The 19,783-nt window shown below is 44.2% G+C and overlaps 1 protein-coding gene across 3 annotated transcripts in view; it reads right to left on the bottom strand.

Annotated features, from left to right (window-relative positions):
• Positions 1-19,783, bottom strand: part of TXNRD1 (thioredoxin reductase 1) — a 58,655-nt gene that overhangs the window by 19,988 nt on the left and 18,884 nt on the right. For all 3 annotated transcript variants that reach the window (XM_075938719.1, XM_075938713.1, XM_075938727.1), the window contains 8 exons: positions 16,991-17,100; positions 13,036-13,158; positions 11,934-12,006; positions 11,695-11,814; positions 10,820-10,962; positions 10,575-10,690; positions 3,501-3,726; positions 255-347 (listed from right to left, as the gene is read on the bottom strand). In XM_075938719.1, coding sequence (XP_075794834.1) covers positions 255-347; positions 3,501-3,726; positions 10,575-10,690; positions 10,820-10,962; positions 11,695-11,814; positions 11,934-12,006; positions 13,036-13,158; positions 16,991-17,100 — 1,004 coding nt within the window. The remainder of the gene's footprint in view (positions 1-254; positions 348-3,500; positions 3,727-10,574; positions 10,691-10,819; positions 10,963-11,694; positions 11,815-11,933; positions 12,007-13,035; positions 13,159-16,990; positions 17,101-19,783) is intronic.

A 19,783-nucleotide genomic window follows, 5' to 3' on the forward strand; every position in this document is an offset into this window, starting at 1 on the left:
CCACTTAAGTGGCTTAGTAGCCTAAGTTCCCTTGAAAGTCAGAGGGACTTGTACTCTTATGTCATGTAAGTGCTTTTGGAAATGTTGCTGATTATCTGATGGAGATGTACAAGAAACGCATCTTGACATTAAATAACGAAAGCCACTTCACTATCTGGAAGATCTCTCTAGCAGCACAAAATGTTAACGTTCATTGAAAGGTTTTTTTCATGGGTTTCTTTATAGATGTGAAGACACCATTATGAATTACTTACAGTGTTGTATTCCCCTTCAATTATTTCCTTGCCATCTGTGGACTGGGCTATGACTTTCAATTTCCCAGGAGTTCCCGCCTCAATCAGTTCGACCTACAATATTAAAAAAATGAAGCTTTCAATTCAAAATGGAGAAATTCAGAAGTAAAATAGTAAGGCTGCAGCTGTTTTCAGCCTAGCATAACAGAACAAGACAGAAATATTGTATATAGTTGCAGCTATAACTGCACTGAGAACAATCCTATGGATATGTCAAAAGCAAAATATATCACAATCTTTTCCATGGCACTTTCCTTCCTTTGATAAATACACAGGAGTGCTCTCACCAAATGGGAACTAACGTTTTATCAAACAAAAGTAAAGAAAATACTTTAAATCTACTTAGACTGCAAATTCATGCAATCAGTTCTCTGTAGCATGACCCCTCCTTTTCACTCTGAGCCACGTGAATGAGACTGTGTTTTGGCCTCCTAAGGTACGATCTTGTCCTCTGCTTTCCATGCTGCTTCTTGTCTGGGGCGGTGTCACCGGAGTATAAAACACAATCTAGCCCTTTACAAATAAGTTAAATAAAGTATGAAGTTTTCCGGAAAAGTTTTAGTGCATAACTACCTAGCAAGACAGAACAATAAACTATAATAACTGCACTAGTGATTACATTATATTCCAGTACTGAGATATAGAAAATGCAATCTTTTCCTAACAGTTCTTAAAATCCTTGTGCCACTGGACCCATTTTACAGGTTGCTGTACATTGAATCAGCAGAGTGTTATTTAGGGTGATGCATCTGCTGTCTCACATCATTCAACACGAGGCTTGGTACTAAATGGAACTTCAAACAGCACCCAAAACAAAACAAAAAAAAAAGAAAAAGAAAAACAAGGAAGATGGCTTCTGAAAGTGTGCCCAGCCATCTGAGACTTAACATTAAGGAATATTCCTGGATGAATACAGGACTGAATCACTAATGTTAAGGGCAAGATAGCAAAGACAGAGTATGAAGCAGGAAAAATATATTCTGCATGTAATATAACCCTGCAGTGTGCTGGGTACTTGTAAATTGCTGAGCCTCCTCGGCTCCTGCTGAGTTCAATGGGAGTGGAGAGTACTCAGCACTTTATGAGAAACCATGTAGAATGAGATCTAATAAAAACTGTTGCACTAAATATAGAGCAATTAGAAGCTAAATATTCATCTCATATATGTATAGAATGCTACAATCTATGTCTGTATAAAAACATAAATTTCCCTGCTATTTCCACCCTGACCTTTCAAGATACATCTCTTCCCTTTTATGAGAACAGGGTGAGTTTACACAAAAGAAAGTGGCAAGCCCCCCTTTCCCTCACTTTTTAAGGCTACCCCAGGTGCGCTAAGAGCAAAAAGAATGAAATGCGTTTTATTTAATTTTTAATCTTTAAATACCTAAAATGTTATAATGTATTTGCTTGATACCTAATGCAAGCTGTTTTGTCATTTCTTTCTCGTTTTATAATCCTAATCAATAAATCCTAAATCAATAAGAAAAATGCTTTTAAGCTGGACTTTGATAGTAACTTTACATAAAGAACAAAAAAGCTGTGTACGTAGGGTTCTTTTTTATGGCCTTAATTCATCAAAGAATATGCTTAACTTTAACAGGCTTGCTCGTATGCATAAAATCAAAGTTAAGTATGTGCTTCAGTACTGGGCCAAATTAGGCTTTTTTGTTGCCTTATTATCTCTAGGTATGTCTACACTACCACCCTAGTTCGAACTAGGGTGGTAATGTAGGCAACCGGAGTTGCAAATGAAGCCCGGGATCTGAATTTCCCGGGCTTCATTTGCAACTCTGGTTGCCTACATTACCACCCTAGTTCGAACTAGGGTGGTAGTGTAGACATACCCTCTTACTGTAAAGATACAATGGTAGGCCCCAGTCTTGAACTGGGATCTGATGGTGTAGATCCCAATGTCCATGCATAGTCCCGTTAAAGCCTCAGGTATAAGAGTCCGTGTTTAGGGGACCCTACCCTGAAAACAACTTAGGATGTCAATGTGTAGACAACTACACGATTAACAGATAAGCCTGGGCTTATGGGTTAATCTTGTTGACTACATACAGAGACACTGTGCTGAGGGAGGGAGTGTATCAGAGGCAGCAGTGCAGGGCAGCAGAGGAGCCGGTCTCATGCCTGTCACCTTGCGCTGCTGCCTCTAATAGGGAGGCATAAGAACATAAGAACGGCCACACTGGGTCAGACCAACAGTCCATCTAGCCCAGTATCCTGTCTGCCGACAGTGGCCGATGCCAGATGCCCCAGAGGGAGGGAATACAACAGGTAATCCTCACATGATCCCTCCCATCACCCAGCAGCACAGTGTGGCAGGGGGCTCCCCAAGAGTGGGGCCAGGAGCACACTGGCTGCCAGCCCTGCCTCTAGAGACTATCAAATAGTCGTGTAACCACTAAAATTTCATGCAGTTACATGACTATTCAATTACACACTAACATCCCTAACAAACACTACATGTGAGCAAGGATACGCACATGTGTAATTATTTGCACAGTTGAGGACTAAGACCTCAAAGTGAGTGGTATTTGATTTTTTTACACTATTTTAAAAAATATAATCAGATAAACCTTCTTATTTTTACTGTACAGTAAAAAGATTTTTTTCCATCTTGCAAATTTAAGGCATTATACTATAAATACTTACTAGTAGTTCCATACTTAATAGTTACTATCAAAGGATATCTCCTTTGATTCTAGTGGGTAGTAAGCATTAGGTACCACAATGAGCATTTGCAGGTTCAGGAATGCTACAAACTGAAAATGGCATTGGCCCCAGATGTGCAAAAACTTATGCATATGCTTAACTTTGAGCATGTGAACAATGCCACTAACTTCACTGGAACTATACCTGTACTCAGAATTAAGTATGTGAATTAAATGTTTTCAGGATCAGGACCTTAGTTTCCAATAACATTTTTGACATGGGAGCCTAGAGAATCTAGTTCTTATAAAGAATTTTAATACCTCACACAATTTAAAGAATAAAATTAGATTGTCGTTTTCAATTAGATAGTTTATAGAAATGAGTCAGTTAACAAGGCAATAAAAATTAACTGTTTTAGTAAATCCAATAATATGGTTTCAACTTTTTGTCACTTAAGATAGGCAATTCATGTTTCCTAAAACACTCTGAAGATTGCTTTCACTGACATTTATGTACAATTTTCAAATGTTCCAATGAAAAGCTTACCTTGGTTGGCACAAACTGTTTAATAAACTTGATTCCATGTTCTTCCATGTGTTCCCCAATTTTGTTTGCCATTTCCTGATCAAACCCTCTTAAAAGGATGGATCGAACCATTACAGTTACGTCCAAACCAAGACCTGCAAGAAATCCAGCACATTCAAGGGCAACATAGGAAGCTCCAACCACCAAGGTCTTTCCTGGGCAGTAAGGCAGAGAGAAGAGATCATCACTGAAAAAAATAAAAGACATTAAATTAGATAGACTATTTAATACAGCGCCTTACAATTGACAGCTATTTTTCTACAGGTTGCACCTCTATAAACTGGAACTCTCTGGTCCAGAAATATGAATGTTTCAGGATCAGAAAGTCCCAGCGGGATGCGGGGGAGGAAGGGCATGACATGCAGCCCAGCTCAGCCACGGGGGATGGCAGGAGCCAGGAAGCCAAGAGCTTGTCTTAGCTGGGCTGCAGAGGGGAGGGAGTGGGGAGCCAGGAAGCCTGTGGGGAGGGGGCAGCAACAGAGGGACCAGGAATGACCTCCTCTGACCAACAAAATCCCTTGTCCAGGACCAGTTAGGTCCCAAGAGTACTGGACCAAAGAGGTCCAACCTGCATAGCAGAAATAGGAAATCTTTAAAACTAGGAATACGCTATATACACAATTGGAATCTAAGGTCACTACATGACAGAGAAGTTTTAATAAGGAGCATAAAAAATGAGTGTGGACTACTCTACCTTGCGTCTCAGTTTGTCCAAATTACCAAAAAAAATTATGGATTGTTTATAAATAGGGAAGCAGCCAAAAGGGGATTTTGTCTGGGAAAAATCCAAGAGGAGCTCAGATAAGTGTGGCTTTTGGGGGGCTGTGTTGTAAGCTGTTGGGGTCAGTATCCAAGTGTCTGTCTGATTATTTCTTTAGACATGTGTTTGGCAGTTTGAAAAGAGCAGCAGTTTGAAAAGCATGAATTGGGAGTGCTTTGTTCCAGGTGGGCCTTCAGCGGCTGATTGGATTAGAGGCAAGGCTTTGAGGCGGGCCTAGCCAGCAGCCTAATAAAAAAAAGCAGCCAGGGTGAACAGAGTGAGCAGTGAACAGGGCAGCAACCAATATGGGAGTCTGCCCAGGAGTTCACCTTGGGAGGCGGGGGGGCCCCCTCAGTGTTTTTTTCTTGCTTTTTGTTCTCTTCTTTTTTCCTCTCTCTCTTCTCCCCTTCAAGCTTCAGGGGGTAATCAAAATAACATCTGAGGAGTCTCTCAGAAGGAAGACAGAATGGATAGTGAAAGGTCAGCTGTTGTGACCTGCACAGCATGTGCCATGTTTGTCTTCCTCCTGGAAGATAGAAGGGATTTCATCTGTACTAAGCGCAAGTTGGTCTCCATATTGGAAGAGAAGGTTAAAGGACTAGAGGCCCAAATATCAACCCTACATTCCATCAGAGAAGATGAAGACTTTCTGGATAAAAGGCAGTATTTGATACTGCAGGCACAGCAGGCTGAAGAACCAGTGAGGGCAGTACAGAATAGGGAAGAAAATTGGCCGCCCATAACCTCCAGGAGAAGAAAGGCAACTGAAGTATCCTCAAACCCAATAGTGGTAAGTAACCGCTTTCAGGATCTCTACACAGGCACTACGGTGCAGAATGCTTTGGCAGAGACTCTGAGGAAAGGGATCAGAAGACGACCCCCATCAACCAGAAGGCATGGGATACATAGTCCTAAGGATGGGGGTTCCACGACCACCACTCCCAAGAGAAGATGACAAGCAGTGGCGTTTGGGGACTCCCTCCTAAGGAGGATGGGGTCATCCATCTGCTGTCCAGTCCAGGAATCTTGAGAAGCATGCTGCTTGCCTGAAACTAGAATTCAGGATGTGACTAAGAGTCTTCCGAGACTGATCAAACCTTTGGATTTCTACCCCTTCCTACTTCTCCATGTAGGAACTAATGATACTGCCAAGAATGACCTTGAGCAGGTCACTGAAGATTATGTAGTGCTGGGAAGAAGGATCAAGGAGTTTGAAGTACAAGTGGTGTTCTTGTCCATCCTCCCTGTTGAAGGAAAAGGTCCAGGTAGGGATAGTCGAATCTTGGAAGTAAATTTGTGGTTGGCTTTGGTTTGCTTGACCATGGGATGTTGATCTGGGCAAAAGGATTGCTAGGAAGAAATGGGATCCACCTAACGAAGAGAGGGAAAAGTGTCTTTGCAGACAGGCTTGCCAACACACTGACAAAGGTTAATTGGGAGACGGTGACCTAAGCCCTGAAGTAAGTGGGGAAGTGGGTTACTGGAAAGAAACATAAGGAGGAAGGTGCAACAGAGGAGGATCCCTGATTTCTACAGAGAAGTTAGGACAATCAACTAGTTATCTAAGGAGTCTGTACACAAATGCAAGAAACCTGGGAAACAAGCAAGATGAATCACAACTCCTGGCACAGTCAAAGAACTATAATTTGATTGGAATAACGGAGGTGGATGAGGTCATGGTTCTCATGGGGGACTTTAATCACACTGTAATCTGTTGGGAGACCAATACAGCAGTACATAGACAATCCAGGAAGTTTTAGGAGAATGTTGGGGATAACTTCCTGGTACAAGTGCTGAAGGAACCAACCAAGGACCATGCACAGCTTGACCTGCTGCTCACAAACAGAGAGGAACTAGTAGGAGAAGTAGATGTGGGTGGCAACCTGAGAAGCAGTGATCGTGAGATGATCGAGTTCAGGATCCTGACAAAAGAAAGAAAGGAGAACAGAAAGATACATGCCCTGGACTTCAGAAAAGCAGACTATGACTCCCTCAGAGAACTAATGGGCAAGATCCCCTGGGATGCTAACATGAGGAGGAAAGGAGTCCGAGAGCTGGCAGTATTTTAAAGAAGTCTTATTGAAAACACAGGACCAACCATCCCGATGTGCAGTAAGAAAAGCAAATATGGTAGGCAACCATCTTGGCTTAGCAGTGAAATCCTTGGTGAGCTTAAACACAAAAAGGAAGCTTACAAGAAGTGGAAACTTGGACAGATGACTAGGAAGGAGTATAAATATAAAGCTCAAGAATGCAGGAGTATAATCAGGAAGGCCAAATCGCAACTGGAATTGCAGCTAGCAAGGGATGTGAAGGGTAACAAGAAATGTTTCTACAGGTATATTAGCAATAAGAGGGTGAGCAGGAGAAGTGTGGGACCCTTACTGGATGAGGGAGGTAACCTAGTGACAAATGATTTGGGAAAAGCTGAAGTACTCGATGCTTTTTTTGCCTCTTTCTTCGCAGACAAGGTCAATTCCCAGACTGTTGCACTAGGCAACACAGTATGGTAAGGAGGTGGGCAGCCCTCGGTAGAGAAAGTAGAGATTAAGAACATACACAAATCCATGGGTCCGGATTTAATATATCCGAGGGTACTGAGGGAGTTAGCAAATGTCACTGCAGAGCCTTTGACCATTATCTTTGAAAACTCATGGAGATTGGGAGAGATCTCCTAAGATTGGAAAAAGGCAAATGTAGTGCTCATCTTTAAAAAAGGGAAGAAGGACAATCCAGGAAACTACAGACCTGTCAGCCTCACTTCAGTCCCCAGAAAAATCATGGATGGGATCCTCAAGGAATACATTTTGAAGCACTTGGAAGAGGGGAAGTGATCAGGAACAGTCAACATGGATTGACCAAGGGCAAGTCATGCCAGACCAACCCGATTGCCTTCTATGACAAGGTAACTGGCTCCGTGGGGATGGGGAAGTTGGTGATTGTGAGCACAGCTTTTGATACAGTCTCCCACAATATACTTGCCAGCAAGTTAAGGAAGTGTGGATTGGATAAATGGACTGTAAGGTGGACAGAAAGCTGACTAGATTGTCGGGCTCAACAGGTAGTGATCCAAAGCTCAATGTCTGGATGGCAGTTGGTTTCAAGCAGGACACCCCAAAGATTGGTTTTGTTCAACATCTTTATTAATGGCTTTCATGAGGGGATGGACTGCACCCTCAGCAAGTTTGTGGATGACACTAAGCTGGGGGGGAGGCAGATATGTTGGAGGGCAGAGACAAGGTCTAGAGTGACCTAGACAAATTAGAGGATTGGCCCAAAAGAAATCTGATGAGGTTCAACAAGGACAAGTGCAGAGTCCTAAACTTGGAACAGAAGAATCCCAAGCATTGTTACAAGATGGGGACTGACTGGTTAAGCAGCAATTCAGCAGAAAAAGACCTGGGGATTATAGTGGATGAGAACCTGGATATCAGTCAGTGTGCCCTTCTAGCCAAGAAGGCTAATGGCATATTAGTTTGCATCTGGAATAGCATTTCCAGAAGATCTAGAGAAGAGATTATTTCTCTTTATTTGCGACTGGTGAGGCCACATCTGGAGTACTTTGTCCAGTTCTGCAACGCGGCCCCCCCTCCCACCCGCACTACAGAAAGGAAGTGGATTAATTGGAGATGGTCCAGCGAAGGGCAACCAAAATGATTAGTGGGTAGGAGCACATGACCTACGAGGAGAGGCTGAAGGATTTGGGCTTATTTAGTCTGCAGAAGAGAAGAGTGAGGGGGGATTTGACAGCAACCTTCAACTTCCTGAAGGGAGGCTCCAAAAAGAGGATAGGGAAAGGCTGTTCATAGTAGTGACAGAATGAGGGGCAATGGTCTCAAGTCGAAGTGGGGAGGTCTAGGTTGGATATTAGGAAAAACTGGGAGGGTGGCGAAGCACTGGAATGGGTTATCTAGGGAGGTGGTGGAAACTCTTTCCCTAGAAGTTTTTAAGTCCCGGCTTGATGAAGTTCTGTCTGGGATGATTTAGTTAGGGTTGGTCCTGCTTTGAGAAGGGGGCTGGACTCAACGACTTCCTGAGGTCTCTTCCAGCTCTAGCATTCTATGATTCTACTATAAAGTATGGGCAACTACACAGACTTAGTGCCTGCTTTTCTTATATTTGAATCTCATTGCAGATGGAATGCAGGGGCTGAGCAGGACTCACCCTGAAAAAGCTACTGTGGAAGAAAACAGAATGTGATCAGGTAATTAAAATATGTATCATAACGCATGCACACAAGGGGACTGAAGGGAGTTTGGCAGGCAAACTATTCCGGCATTTCCTAACTTCTAAGTGCTTGCTTGACTTTGTAATTTTAATATTCTTTTAACAGATTTGTGTGTGTAATACTATTGTATACTGGAAAATTTACCTGGCATTGCCTGGATTCTTAACTCAGTTAATTTTTGTTTTTCTTTATTTAAATCATTGTGGGTCTGGGGATGAGGGGTTCAGTACATACGCTACCCTGGGATAGGATTATCCCAGCCCCCTCTCATCACAGCATCTTGGGGCCAGGTGAAAAGAGCCTCTCCATGGCTGCTGCAGCCCCAGTGGATGCAGCCAGGTGAGGGGTGCATGTTCACCATCTGGGGCAGGTACAGGTTCATCTGCCCCCTGCACTTCCCAGGAAGAATGAGGAATGCAGCAAATTGTGCGCTTTCCCCTTGATCCCTGATGCAGGGAAACAGCCAGTAACATCCCTATACAAAGCCCCCTAAAGGGTACCTGGAGATGGGAGGCTCGGGGCTGAGGCAGTCCCAGATGTGGGGAAAGGTGCAGCCCCAACCATACCCTTTCACTTGCCTAGTCATTCTGTCTCTTTTCTTTATGGTTTTATGAGAAGCAATCCCATTTCAGGCACATCCAATTTTCCTGGCACAACCAAACCCTGACCTTACTTTAAGTGATAATATAAGGAAGCTGTAGACCAAATTTGGCAGTCCTACCTCTTACCATTTAGAAGGAGTTCTTGAACAAACAGGCAGACACACAGATAGTTGGTCACAGAGACGGACAGAGATAGACTTTAAGGTCAGAATGGACCATTATGATCATCTAGTCTGACCCCCTGCACAGTGCAGGCCACAAAATCTCACCCACCCCTCTTAGAATAATCCTCTCACCTATGTCTCAGATATTGAAGCCTTCAAATACTTTGAAGACCCCAAGATGCAGAGAATCCTCCAGCTGTGATCTGTGCCCCAGGCTACAGAGGAAGGCGAAAAACCTCCAGGGTCTCTGCCAATCTACCCTGGAGGAAAATTCCTTCCCGACCCCAAATATGGCGATCAGCTAAACCCTGAGCATGTGGGCAAGACTCACCAGCCAGACACCCAGAAAGTTCTCTATAGACAGACTCTCACAAATATATAGTGGATAAAGGCTATTTCCAATATCACTACTTCCTGTTAGTAAAGAAGTGTGAAATTTGGCTGATTCCACACATAAGAGTTCATTCAAATCTCTTTGGTTTGCATGCCCATAACTTTTGCCTTTGGTTCCATGCTCCAACGAACCTAAAAGCTTAACTCATTTGAAACCACTGCCTTTCACCGGGATATGAGTTTACACCATGCAAAGCCACAAGTTTTGAAAGGCTTTCAGAGTCATATCGGTGCACCTTTACTCAAAGGATTCAGGACATTTCTTGAATTTCTGTGGGAACCTGGGCTGAGTTTCAAGGTTGTAACACGACAAGAAAATAGGCAAATGTCATGTGGTTTCACATTTCTTGGATCAACAGTACTTCATCTCACTGCATACAGACTGCAGACTTGCAGAAGTGAAAATGCTTTCAAACTCAGGATTTCCTCACTTGTGCAGAGGCTTCCTCAAAGTGTACAAAAGGCTTCAACTTTGAGCATGTAAATAGTGCTACTAACTTCACTGGAACTATTCACGTACAACCCACTACACTTGTACTGACCTAGGTGCAGGTGAACAGGGCAGAAAACGAGTATGATGGGATGGAGATGGGCCCGATAAATTAATACCAAGTCTGGCTCTCAACTACTGCTACTGTCACCTCGTAATAGTTACCAAAGAAACAAACATGTCTCATAGCTAAGTGCTCAGAACCTGAGCCTGGTGTTCTTGCTGGTCCATTACTCTGCCATGACCATTCTCCTCCATTTGTGTTACATTACAGGACCATGAGTAATGAAGCACCATGCTCAGCAGCCCTACTCTCTTCAAACCTGCAGAACTGGTATCATAGGACACCATTTCAAAATAGGCAAAGTGGATTATTCTGCATTCCTGCCCATTTTTACCTGCTAATGCAATATTCTTTGTCTCCAGGGATACCCAGGTAGCGTGGCCGTTCACCAGTAGCAATGAGAAATTTCTCAGCTGTGTACAGTTTCTCTTTTCCTTTGTTATTTGTTGCCTATATGCAAAGCAATGGGACATAGTTAGTATTTCACACTTTTACCAACAAGAAAATTGTTGTGCCAGAAAAGCATCTTTTCCCAAAAAATAGTAAAGAAGGGATAGAGAACACATTGCTATTCGGTACCTTGACTGTGTGTGGCCCAACAAATTCTCCGTAAGCATTCTCGTATGTGACCTTCTTCTCTCTCAAAGATACTCGATAGCCCCAGTTGAGAGAGCCAATATAATTCTGAACAGCTTCTGTCATAGTCTCCCAGCTGTGTTTGACTGTTGGAGAAACAAAAAGATGTCCAGCATTTAACCTGTTTATCCCTCATCTTCCCCAGTCTTCCTTACATTTCCAGTAGGATTCCCACATAACCATAGTCACAGTGGGCTCCGTTCACCACTGTTACTCCTGTTTAACCCTGATATACCCACAGAATGCTGGAATAAGGCAAAGTTGGGTCTGACCTACAGTGCTTACCATATGGCTACAACAACAGTGGAAGGCATTATTTTGTTGTCAGTGGACTCCAACCAAGCCATTCAGGATTGTGGCATTCCCTATTTTTTTAACCCTTCAAGCTTTTAGCTTTATCTCAGTGTCAATATTATTCTGCTGACACCTGTTGTGAGCAGGTGTCTGTTAAAACATAAATAGGTTACGTCTTTTTGAGAATTGCTTCTGCATATGCACACTTATGGGGAGCATGCCTGAATCACATCCAGACCCGCCTGAATGGACACATAGGTTCATTGTATTAAGCACTGGAAGTAATCAACGAACTACAAAAATGCATGCTGCACTACTGAGGACCCAATACTGAGCATTCCTGTTCTGATCCTGCAATGCACTTAAGCGGATATGTCATCCCAATGAAGTCAATGGTACCACTAGCATTCTTAAAGCTAACACAAGCTAAAGTGCTATGCAGAAGAAGTGCTGGAGTACTCAGCACCTTGCAGGATAGAACTCTGGATGAAAATTAAAAGATAAGTTTTAAAAAGTGTCCATACCTTTCTCCTCAAACTGCCATCCAAACTTGCGTGAATCTTGCAAGGCTTGACCTAGCAAAGCTGCCTGGTGCATCAGTTTCTTGGGTATACAACCCACATTTACGCACGTCCCTCCAAGACCTAAGAGAGGACAGAATATGTTTTAGGTATGAATATTCTTTGCCCTAAAATATAATCCAAACCTTTTAACTAAGAAATGCCTGTTAATAACAACATGATTGTAGCCAGCAGAAATTTACCCCATCTAGTTCCCAGAGGAGTAGGAGTAACGTAGTCCAGCACCATCACTTTCTTGCCATACTTGACAGCTTCCTGGAAAACAAATTAAAATATCTAAATATTTGCATCCATACTACATGACAGCATCATACACTAATGAAAATAAATGTCATTTTGAATTATTTAAAAACACTTGAGCTGCAAGGGCATGGCCAAGCGGTCCCTAATCTTCAGAATTAATCTGCATGCTCAAAATGGGGGAAAAAACAGGCATACAGATTTCTACAAGTCATGCAGTTTCACTTTGGAGGTTAAGGGCACTGCTAAAGAACTGATGCTCTCTACTGCAGCCAGTCACATTTTTTAAATAATGTCTCAACAACATTCCATGTCTTTTAAAGGGAAAACCAGATAAATCATGTTAGAAGGATTTTAAATGTGTATTCCTACTGTACTGATCCGACATGTCCTATAAAAGCTCCAGGAACCAAATTCTGCCCTCAGTTACACACCTGCACATCAATGTGGCACTATACATGAATGCCACATTGATGTGCAGAATTTAGCCCACAATCTGTAAATGTCAAGGGTGGCATTTTTTTTTCAAATTAGTAAACCTGATATCTTGAATGACAACAATTAGCTCATGTATTATTAATTATATTACATTACATGCCAGGCTTGCAGCTAGTTAAGCAAACTGTCACTGATTTCACTGTAGCCATTAAACATAAAAATTACTGATTCAAAAATGAAAAAACCCATGTACACACAGACAGAAAAAATCCCAGGTAAAAATAAAAATATATATATAATAAATTTCAGGATAGTTTTAAAATGCTCTCAGCAGCTTAATTCAAATGCTAAGAAAACCTCTCGAGAGTTTTTAAACAATATCTCTTGGAGGGTGGGAAAGGGAGTAAAGTTTTATTTCACATTCACTTCGTTACATTTTCATACTTTTCATCTTCAGAACAACTGCTTCTGTAAATGAGGATACCACTGGGACTAGCTCACAGAGAATAACAGAAGAACAAGAATAAATTTGATGCCTCCACAGTATCAGAAATATTTAGACCACAATTGTCTGTGGCTCGTAAATGTGCAATTTGCCATTCATACCTTGGAAGCAGCCAGACCTCCAGACCCCCCTCCAATGACAATTAGATCATAGTCGTAGGAATCCTGCACATGATCATGTTGATTCGTTTCAAGTAGTTTTTTAATCTTTCCTTCCTTATGTGCCTGCAAAAAGTAAACAAAAAGATAAATCTATTTTTTAAAAAAAAGCATTAACCATAGCTCTTAAATCTGAATCAATGACAAAATGAATAGTTCCAGTGAGAAGTTGTTGCTGGGAGAGAGGAAATATATTTTTTTTTTGTAGTTTAAAACTTTTTTATGTGGAAAAGTCTGTTGAAATAACACATTTTACTAAATGCTTTGGTTCTGATAAAAATTATGTAAAACAAAAAGTTTTGATGAAAAATTTCCTTCCAGTTCTATTTGCAACAATAGCTGCTACAAAGCTCTCAGAGAGATGTGACCATTTAACATACTGGGATGCTTATTTGGTATGGAAAGTGCAATGGGCTCCTGAGCCCGTCCCTGACCCTGAGCGAGAGCGTGCCCGCAGTTGGCAGCACGGAGCAAAACCAGCGCAGCCTTCTCCGTCCCTGCTGCGCATGTGCCCTCCTCCAAGCGCCACACTCAAACCCGGCGCTGGCTCAGTTGGAAAGGGAGAGCGCTGACACCGGCGCAGGACTGGAAGGGGACGGTGGAACTGGAGCAGGGCAGGAAAAGGACACCAGGCCCGGCACGCAGGAGGGGGAGAAAGCGGCGGGAGGCTCCGAGCCAGGTGAAGATGCCAGAATTGGCGTGAGGGCGACCAAGGGCACCGGAACCTCCGTGGACCCTGGGAAGGACGCCAAAGCCGTGACCCCAGCAGGTAGGCACGTGGGGGACCTGGCAGCGGGGGAGGCGAGCCACCAGACCGGGCCAGGACCTTACAACGCTGACGACCACGGGGAACCCTCACACAAGGAAGGACACAGGGCAGAGACTTGGGTAGCGGCGACGCCATCCCGGGGGCGAAGACCCCGAAGACGGAGCGTATAGGCCATGTAGGAAGTAGACCCGGGATGGGGATGTGGCGGCGGCGGCAGGGTTAGCAGGGAGCCCCCTCTGCAAGCAAACCCCGAGAAGGGTGTTGAGTGAGATTCTCTCCTACTCGCCATTCGCGTAAGAGTTTTACACAGACTTCAGACTGAGCAGAGAAGCCTCTGCAGGATCCAGGGGAGGGGGAAGGTGACAAACCCCTCTTTGGCACAAAGGGATTGAGAGGCAACTATGCAAGTATCAGAGCTGGGTGTTGAGAAAGAAGGCGATGTGGTGCACAGTCTATCAGCGTCCTCTGTTGTTGTTCTGTTTCTTTCAGACAGCAAGGAGAGAAAATAATTGAAAGACAGAAAAAGAATATGGGAAAATTTGATTATAACCCCCCCTTCCAAATTGGCAGGGGGCTCAGGGAACAAGAACAGCACTTGAAATTACTCACTTTAATAAACTAACTACATTTCAAAACCCCTTCAAGCATCTATCTATCTACCTACCTATCTAATTACATGCCCAGCACATTTTTGTTGATTTAGCTGTTTGAACTACATTGTGAGGTTATCTCCATGGATCACAGTGTAGAAGTCCAAGAAGAGAGCAAATGCATCAGATAAAGAAACCTATTAAGAAAACAGTAAATTCACAGAACAAAATAAGGAAGTAACGAATGAACATATCAAGAAATTCTCTACCCATCTCTCTGCCCCCACTTCCCCAAAAATACTTCACAGTAAGCAAATGAGACGCTATCATTTATATCACAAATCACACACATGAGAAAATTATCACAAATCATCCTTATGTTCTGAAGTCTCATTGAAATCACGATACATTTCTCGCTTTTTGGTGCTTCATTCCATGAGCATACTGTACTGTCCAAAGAGTCAATATTCTACCATATACAAAGTACTGTGACTCTCACACTGAACGGACATCGCGTGTAGTGTATTAGGGAACCAGAGCTAAGGTTCAGAGTAGCTACTACTCTGATTTTAGGCTAGATATTTCAGCCTCCTAGCCACAGCACAAGTCAACCTCACTGAAAAGCCACATCTCATTATTTTGAACATGTCTGTGCTTTGAAGGGTCTCCCAGGATGCCAGTGTTTCTCCAAGTAGGCTGTAGGCTCGCTTTGCAAAAGCCTCTAGCAAGCCCATGCTGCTTTGTTTACCTAAGAGGGTCCATAGTCATGGAGCCTCGTGGCTCCCATTAACTCCAGTTCACCATCAACTCCAGTCTGCCAGGCTCTGTGGCTATGGACCCTTTAGGTAAACAAAGCAGTGTGATCCCGCTAGTGGCTTTCCCAAAGCAGGCCCGCGGCCCACTTTGAGGAACACTGCAGGATGCCTGTAACAGCATGCTATGCTAGCAAAGTGCTCTTTGGGTGGACACAGCTTATATTTACTAGTGAAGCTTAATCTGGCCAACCAAGCTGAAAAATACTGTATCATGACAGTCTGCATAGAGGGCTTTTGCCAGCACAAATGGGATTGTTTCTCAAACAGAAAGGGAAGGGTTTGACAGCAAGGACAGTTACATTCATGCATGACCACATGGGGGCAGCAAGCGCCTCAGCCCTGGGAAGAAGCTAGCTGCTGGCCAGCCTCAGGGTGTCCACTAGCCCAGCCTGCTCTGGGGAGCAGCTGCCAGCCACTGCATGGCCCTGCCACCACAAGACACCCCTGGGCCACCATGGCGTGTGGTCCCACCGCCTCAGGCTGACCCAGGGTGGCCTGGGTGGCTCCCCTCCTCAGGACCCAGGCAATGCCAAGTAAGTCTTCCAGTTTCTTCATAATTATGGGCTGCTTTTTAAAAATGAAAACAAAACCCTGAAGGCATCAGAAGCTGAATACATGTACACACACAAACACACACAAAAAACCCCCACAGAAAAAGAATCCTGCTTCTAAAAATTTACATTTGGTTCCCCTTTTGGAACATGGCCTTTGCCCTATGATTGGGTTCAAGTTCTATTTCTTTTAGTACAGCTTAAGAAGGAAGCACTTATTGAACTGTGTGAAATACTGTTTCATGTAGTTCACGTTTATAAAAGTTTAAAAAGAAAGTGTGCTGTTCTTTTCCACCTCTCTTTCCCTCAAAAACCACATCTTTTTCTTTGCCTGATGGCAACAGCCCTATCTGAGGATAGACAGCTCTCAAAAACAACTATCAGACACCTATCAAACTTAATTAGTGAGTAAAGCCTCCCTGATGAAACACATATCATAAGACAACATTATAACACATACATATAGCATATCTGGAGATGATGCTTTGTAAATCATGCTTTGAATTTTTTTAAGAGAATGTATCACATAGGTTATGAAACTGTTCTGAGTCTTTACTACAGGCAGTCCCCGGGTTATGTACAAGATAGGGACTGTAGGTTTGTTCTTAAGTTGAATTTGTATGTAAGTCGGAACTGATACATATTGTAGGGGAAACTCTAGCCAAACATTTCTCCAGAGCTCAGTTTTATTCTCCCACACCTCACTTCCCTCAGTCCTTTATTCTCAAGCTGAGGTGTCTGCTGAGGAAAGCCGCTCCACGTCTCCCTGGTCTGCTGCGGGGGGGGTGGGGCGCTATCTTCGCGTCTCCCTGGTCTGCTGGGGGGAAGCAGCTAGTGCGGGGTTGCCTCACCCCATTTGTAAGTAGGGATCCGATGTAAGTCAGATCCATGTAACCCGGGGACTGCCTGTACATCGGTAGTTCTCAACTTTTTCCATATCAAGATCCTTCCCCTCTTCTCTCCCTTCATCCCCTTCCCACATCACAACTCTCTCCTGATCTAGCCAATATGCTTCCCATTTAGTAATATGGAAAAAGAAAGGTGATTGTGACTCAAGGCTGACCCTCCCCCCCCCAAAACACACACTGTTAAAAGGAAGTCTGTATCTACACTGATTCTTATCTTCAAATCTAAAAAGTTATAAAAATCAGTTCATGTTGTTTCTTTTCCTACCTTTACAGTTTTGTCATAATCTCCTATTTGCTTCTGTTGCACAAATACAATTGGCACTGAAGTTTCCATAGTTAGTTCATACAATGCGTCTTGCAGCTTCTGCCCATCCTCTGAAATAAAGTACAAAAGAATACAGAGTCTAAAAGTCTTCCTTTATGAAGGCGACACTGAACTGAAATCACAGAGGGGTGTGGCTTTCTGTTACTCAAGAATGATCACTCACTTCTCCACACATTAGATTACATTTCAATGCAAGCCTATTTCCTAAGGCAATGATGAGTCACATGCAAAGTTAGGATGACTTGCTATATTTTATTATATTTTATATTATACTCCGGTCTTCTGAAGAAGTGGTTTTGCCCACGAAAGCTCATGATATCATCTACATGTTTTGTTAGTCTTTAAAGTGCTACTAGACTATTTGTTGTTTTTTATGTTTTTTATGTTACAAACTAACTCGGCCACCCCCTGAAGCTTTTGCTATATTTTAGTCTGCTGAAATCCAATAAATTGATCAGTTAGGAGTCCTGCCAGTTCAACAACATATTTAAGGAAAAATAAGGAAATTAGATTTTCTGTGGTTATGTTTTTAAACACAACACTTTTAAAGTAAATTACTACCAATATTCTCCCCTCTCTGCAGTCCAGAAAAAGAAAAACTCATTCTCCATTAGTTTTTCATGCTACAGGTTGGACTTCCCAGGTCTGGCACCCTCGGGGCCTGACAGGTCCTGGCGGAGGGATTTTGTCAGACAGAGGGAGATCATTTCTAACCCCCCCCCTGCTGCTGGCCCCACCCCCTGCCCTGCCACCCCAACCCAGCTGAGCTACGCGTCAGACTTCCTGGCTCCCACTTCCCCTCTCCCTGGCAGCTTCCTGGGCTCCCAGCCCTCCGGGCAACCCAGCTGGGCCACACATTGGGCTTCCGCCCCCACATCGCACTGGGCTCCCACTGCCCATCCCTGCTGCATCAGGCCAGGCTCCCGACCCTCCCGGCCCCCTCAGTGCACCAGGATTCTCTGATCCTGGAACATCTGTGGTCCAGTACCGGAGTCTCCCTGGTTCACAGAGATGCACCCTGTATGATCTTACAAAAACGTATTCAAAGCTAGGGAGGGTTCTCTTTTGGTTAGTTTCTTCAAGACTCTTCCTTCAGTTGCATCTGTTGATATGACTTGGATTATCATTTTTCAAGTTCCCAAATAGAGGGCCTCATCAAGGGGAACGGGATTAGAGTAGGGGCTAAAATGCAGGGGCGGGGGGGGGGGGGGATTGCTGGAGGAGTATTTAGGGAGTGGGGGTTGTACTGGCAGGGAGTATTTGAAGGTGCTGGAGGAGGTTGCTAGGCAGTGCCGGAAGGGCATACCTGCAGCCTAACACTCAAGGTGGGAATCAATGTTGTACTCCCCATCACAGTGGCAAGCCAGCTGGTACAGGCCCAAGGGTGTGGCTGTCCCCTTGGCCTGGGCCTGTCACCTCTGCAGCCACAAAGCAGGTGACATGGCTAAGAGGCACGGGGCAACTCTGCTTACCTGGCAGGCCGGGGTGAGCTCGGTGGGATTCCACAGCTGCACATGCAGCGTCTAACGGAGTGTGGAGACAGCTCTTTCTGAACTGCAGTGCTTGCTCCGCTAATCCCCAGACATTTCTTATTTGAAAAAATCTGCCCAGATGGAGAGCCAACTACAGGTTGGACCTCCCTTATCCAGCACCCTCAGGACCTGACCCGTCCCAAATGAGGGACTTTGCCAGATATGCGGAGGTCTCTTGTCCCGGCCACCCAGGATGCTCTCCCTCCCTGTGACTGGCTCCGCTCCAGCCCCACTGCCACTGGGCTTGGGCTCCGGCCCACTGGGGCTCCCTCAGGACAGAGCTCTCCAGCTGCTGTGGCCCCGCTTCTCCCTCTCTGTATAACAAATTAGCAGAAACAAGCTAACGTTCTCCAATCCAGGCAATCCTGATGATTTATGATCTGACTCAGCACAAACTGCAGAGGAGAGGCAAGGTCATAAAAACATAAGAATGGCCATCCTGGGTCAGACCAGAAGATCATCCAGCTCAGTATCCTGTCTTCCGACTGGCCAATGCCAGATGCCCCAGAGGGAGTGAACGGAACAAGCAATCATCAAGTGATCCCTCTCCCCCATTTCCAGCCCCTGACTCACAGAGGACATCATTCCTACCCATTCTGGCTAAGTAGTATTGATAGACCCAACCTCCATGAATTTATCTAGTTCTTTTTTGAACCTTGTTAAAAAAGGGTCTACACACACAACAGGTTCTATGACCAGCTCTGCTCCTGAATCTCCTTGTAACTTTGGTCAAGTCACATGGGGCTTGATTTTCAGTAAGGTTGTCAGTGTGCACTTGTGTATTTAGCTGTGCTCATACTTCACCTGCTTACTACAGGATGCACCGTGCAGATTCTGGCTCATATATGCACATGACTACGCATCCACCTGTCTGATATGTGCATTTATATCTTGTAGTGAGCACACAAAGGAGAAATGCAATTGTGCACTCAAATGCAGGCAGATCAACTTACTGAAAATTAGGCCTTAACTTCACTATTTCCATTTCCTACTCTATAACATAGGAATAATACTCTGATTTCCTAGAAGGTGCTTAACCCCACCACTCCCCAGGCCCTATCCCCACTGAAACCCTTCTCCCAATGTCGCATCCATCCTCTACCCACCCCGAACCCCTCTTCTTGCCCTGTTCTACCCTCTCCACCCAGCATGCCCTGCCCTCACGCTGCTCCTTCCGTTCCCAGCACTTCCTGCACACCAC

The sequence above is a fragment of the Pelodiscus sinensis genome, chromosome 1, assembly GCF_049634645.1.
Source record: "Pelodiscus sinensis isolate JC-2024 chromosome 1, ASM4963464v1, whole genome shotgun sequence".
Taxonomy (NCBI): Eukaryota; Metazoa; Chordata; order Testudines; family Trionychidae; genus Pelodiscus; species Pelodiscus sinensis.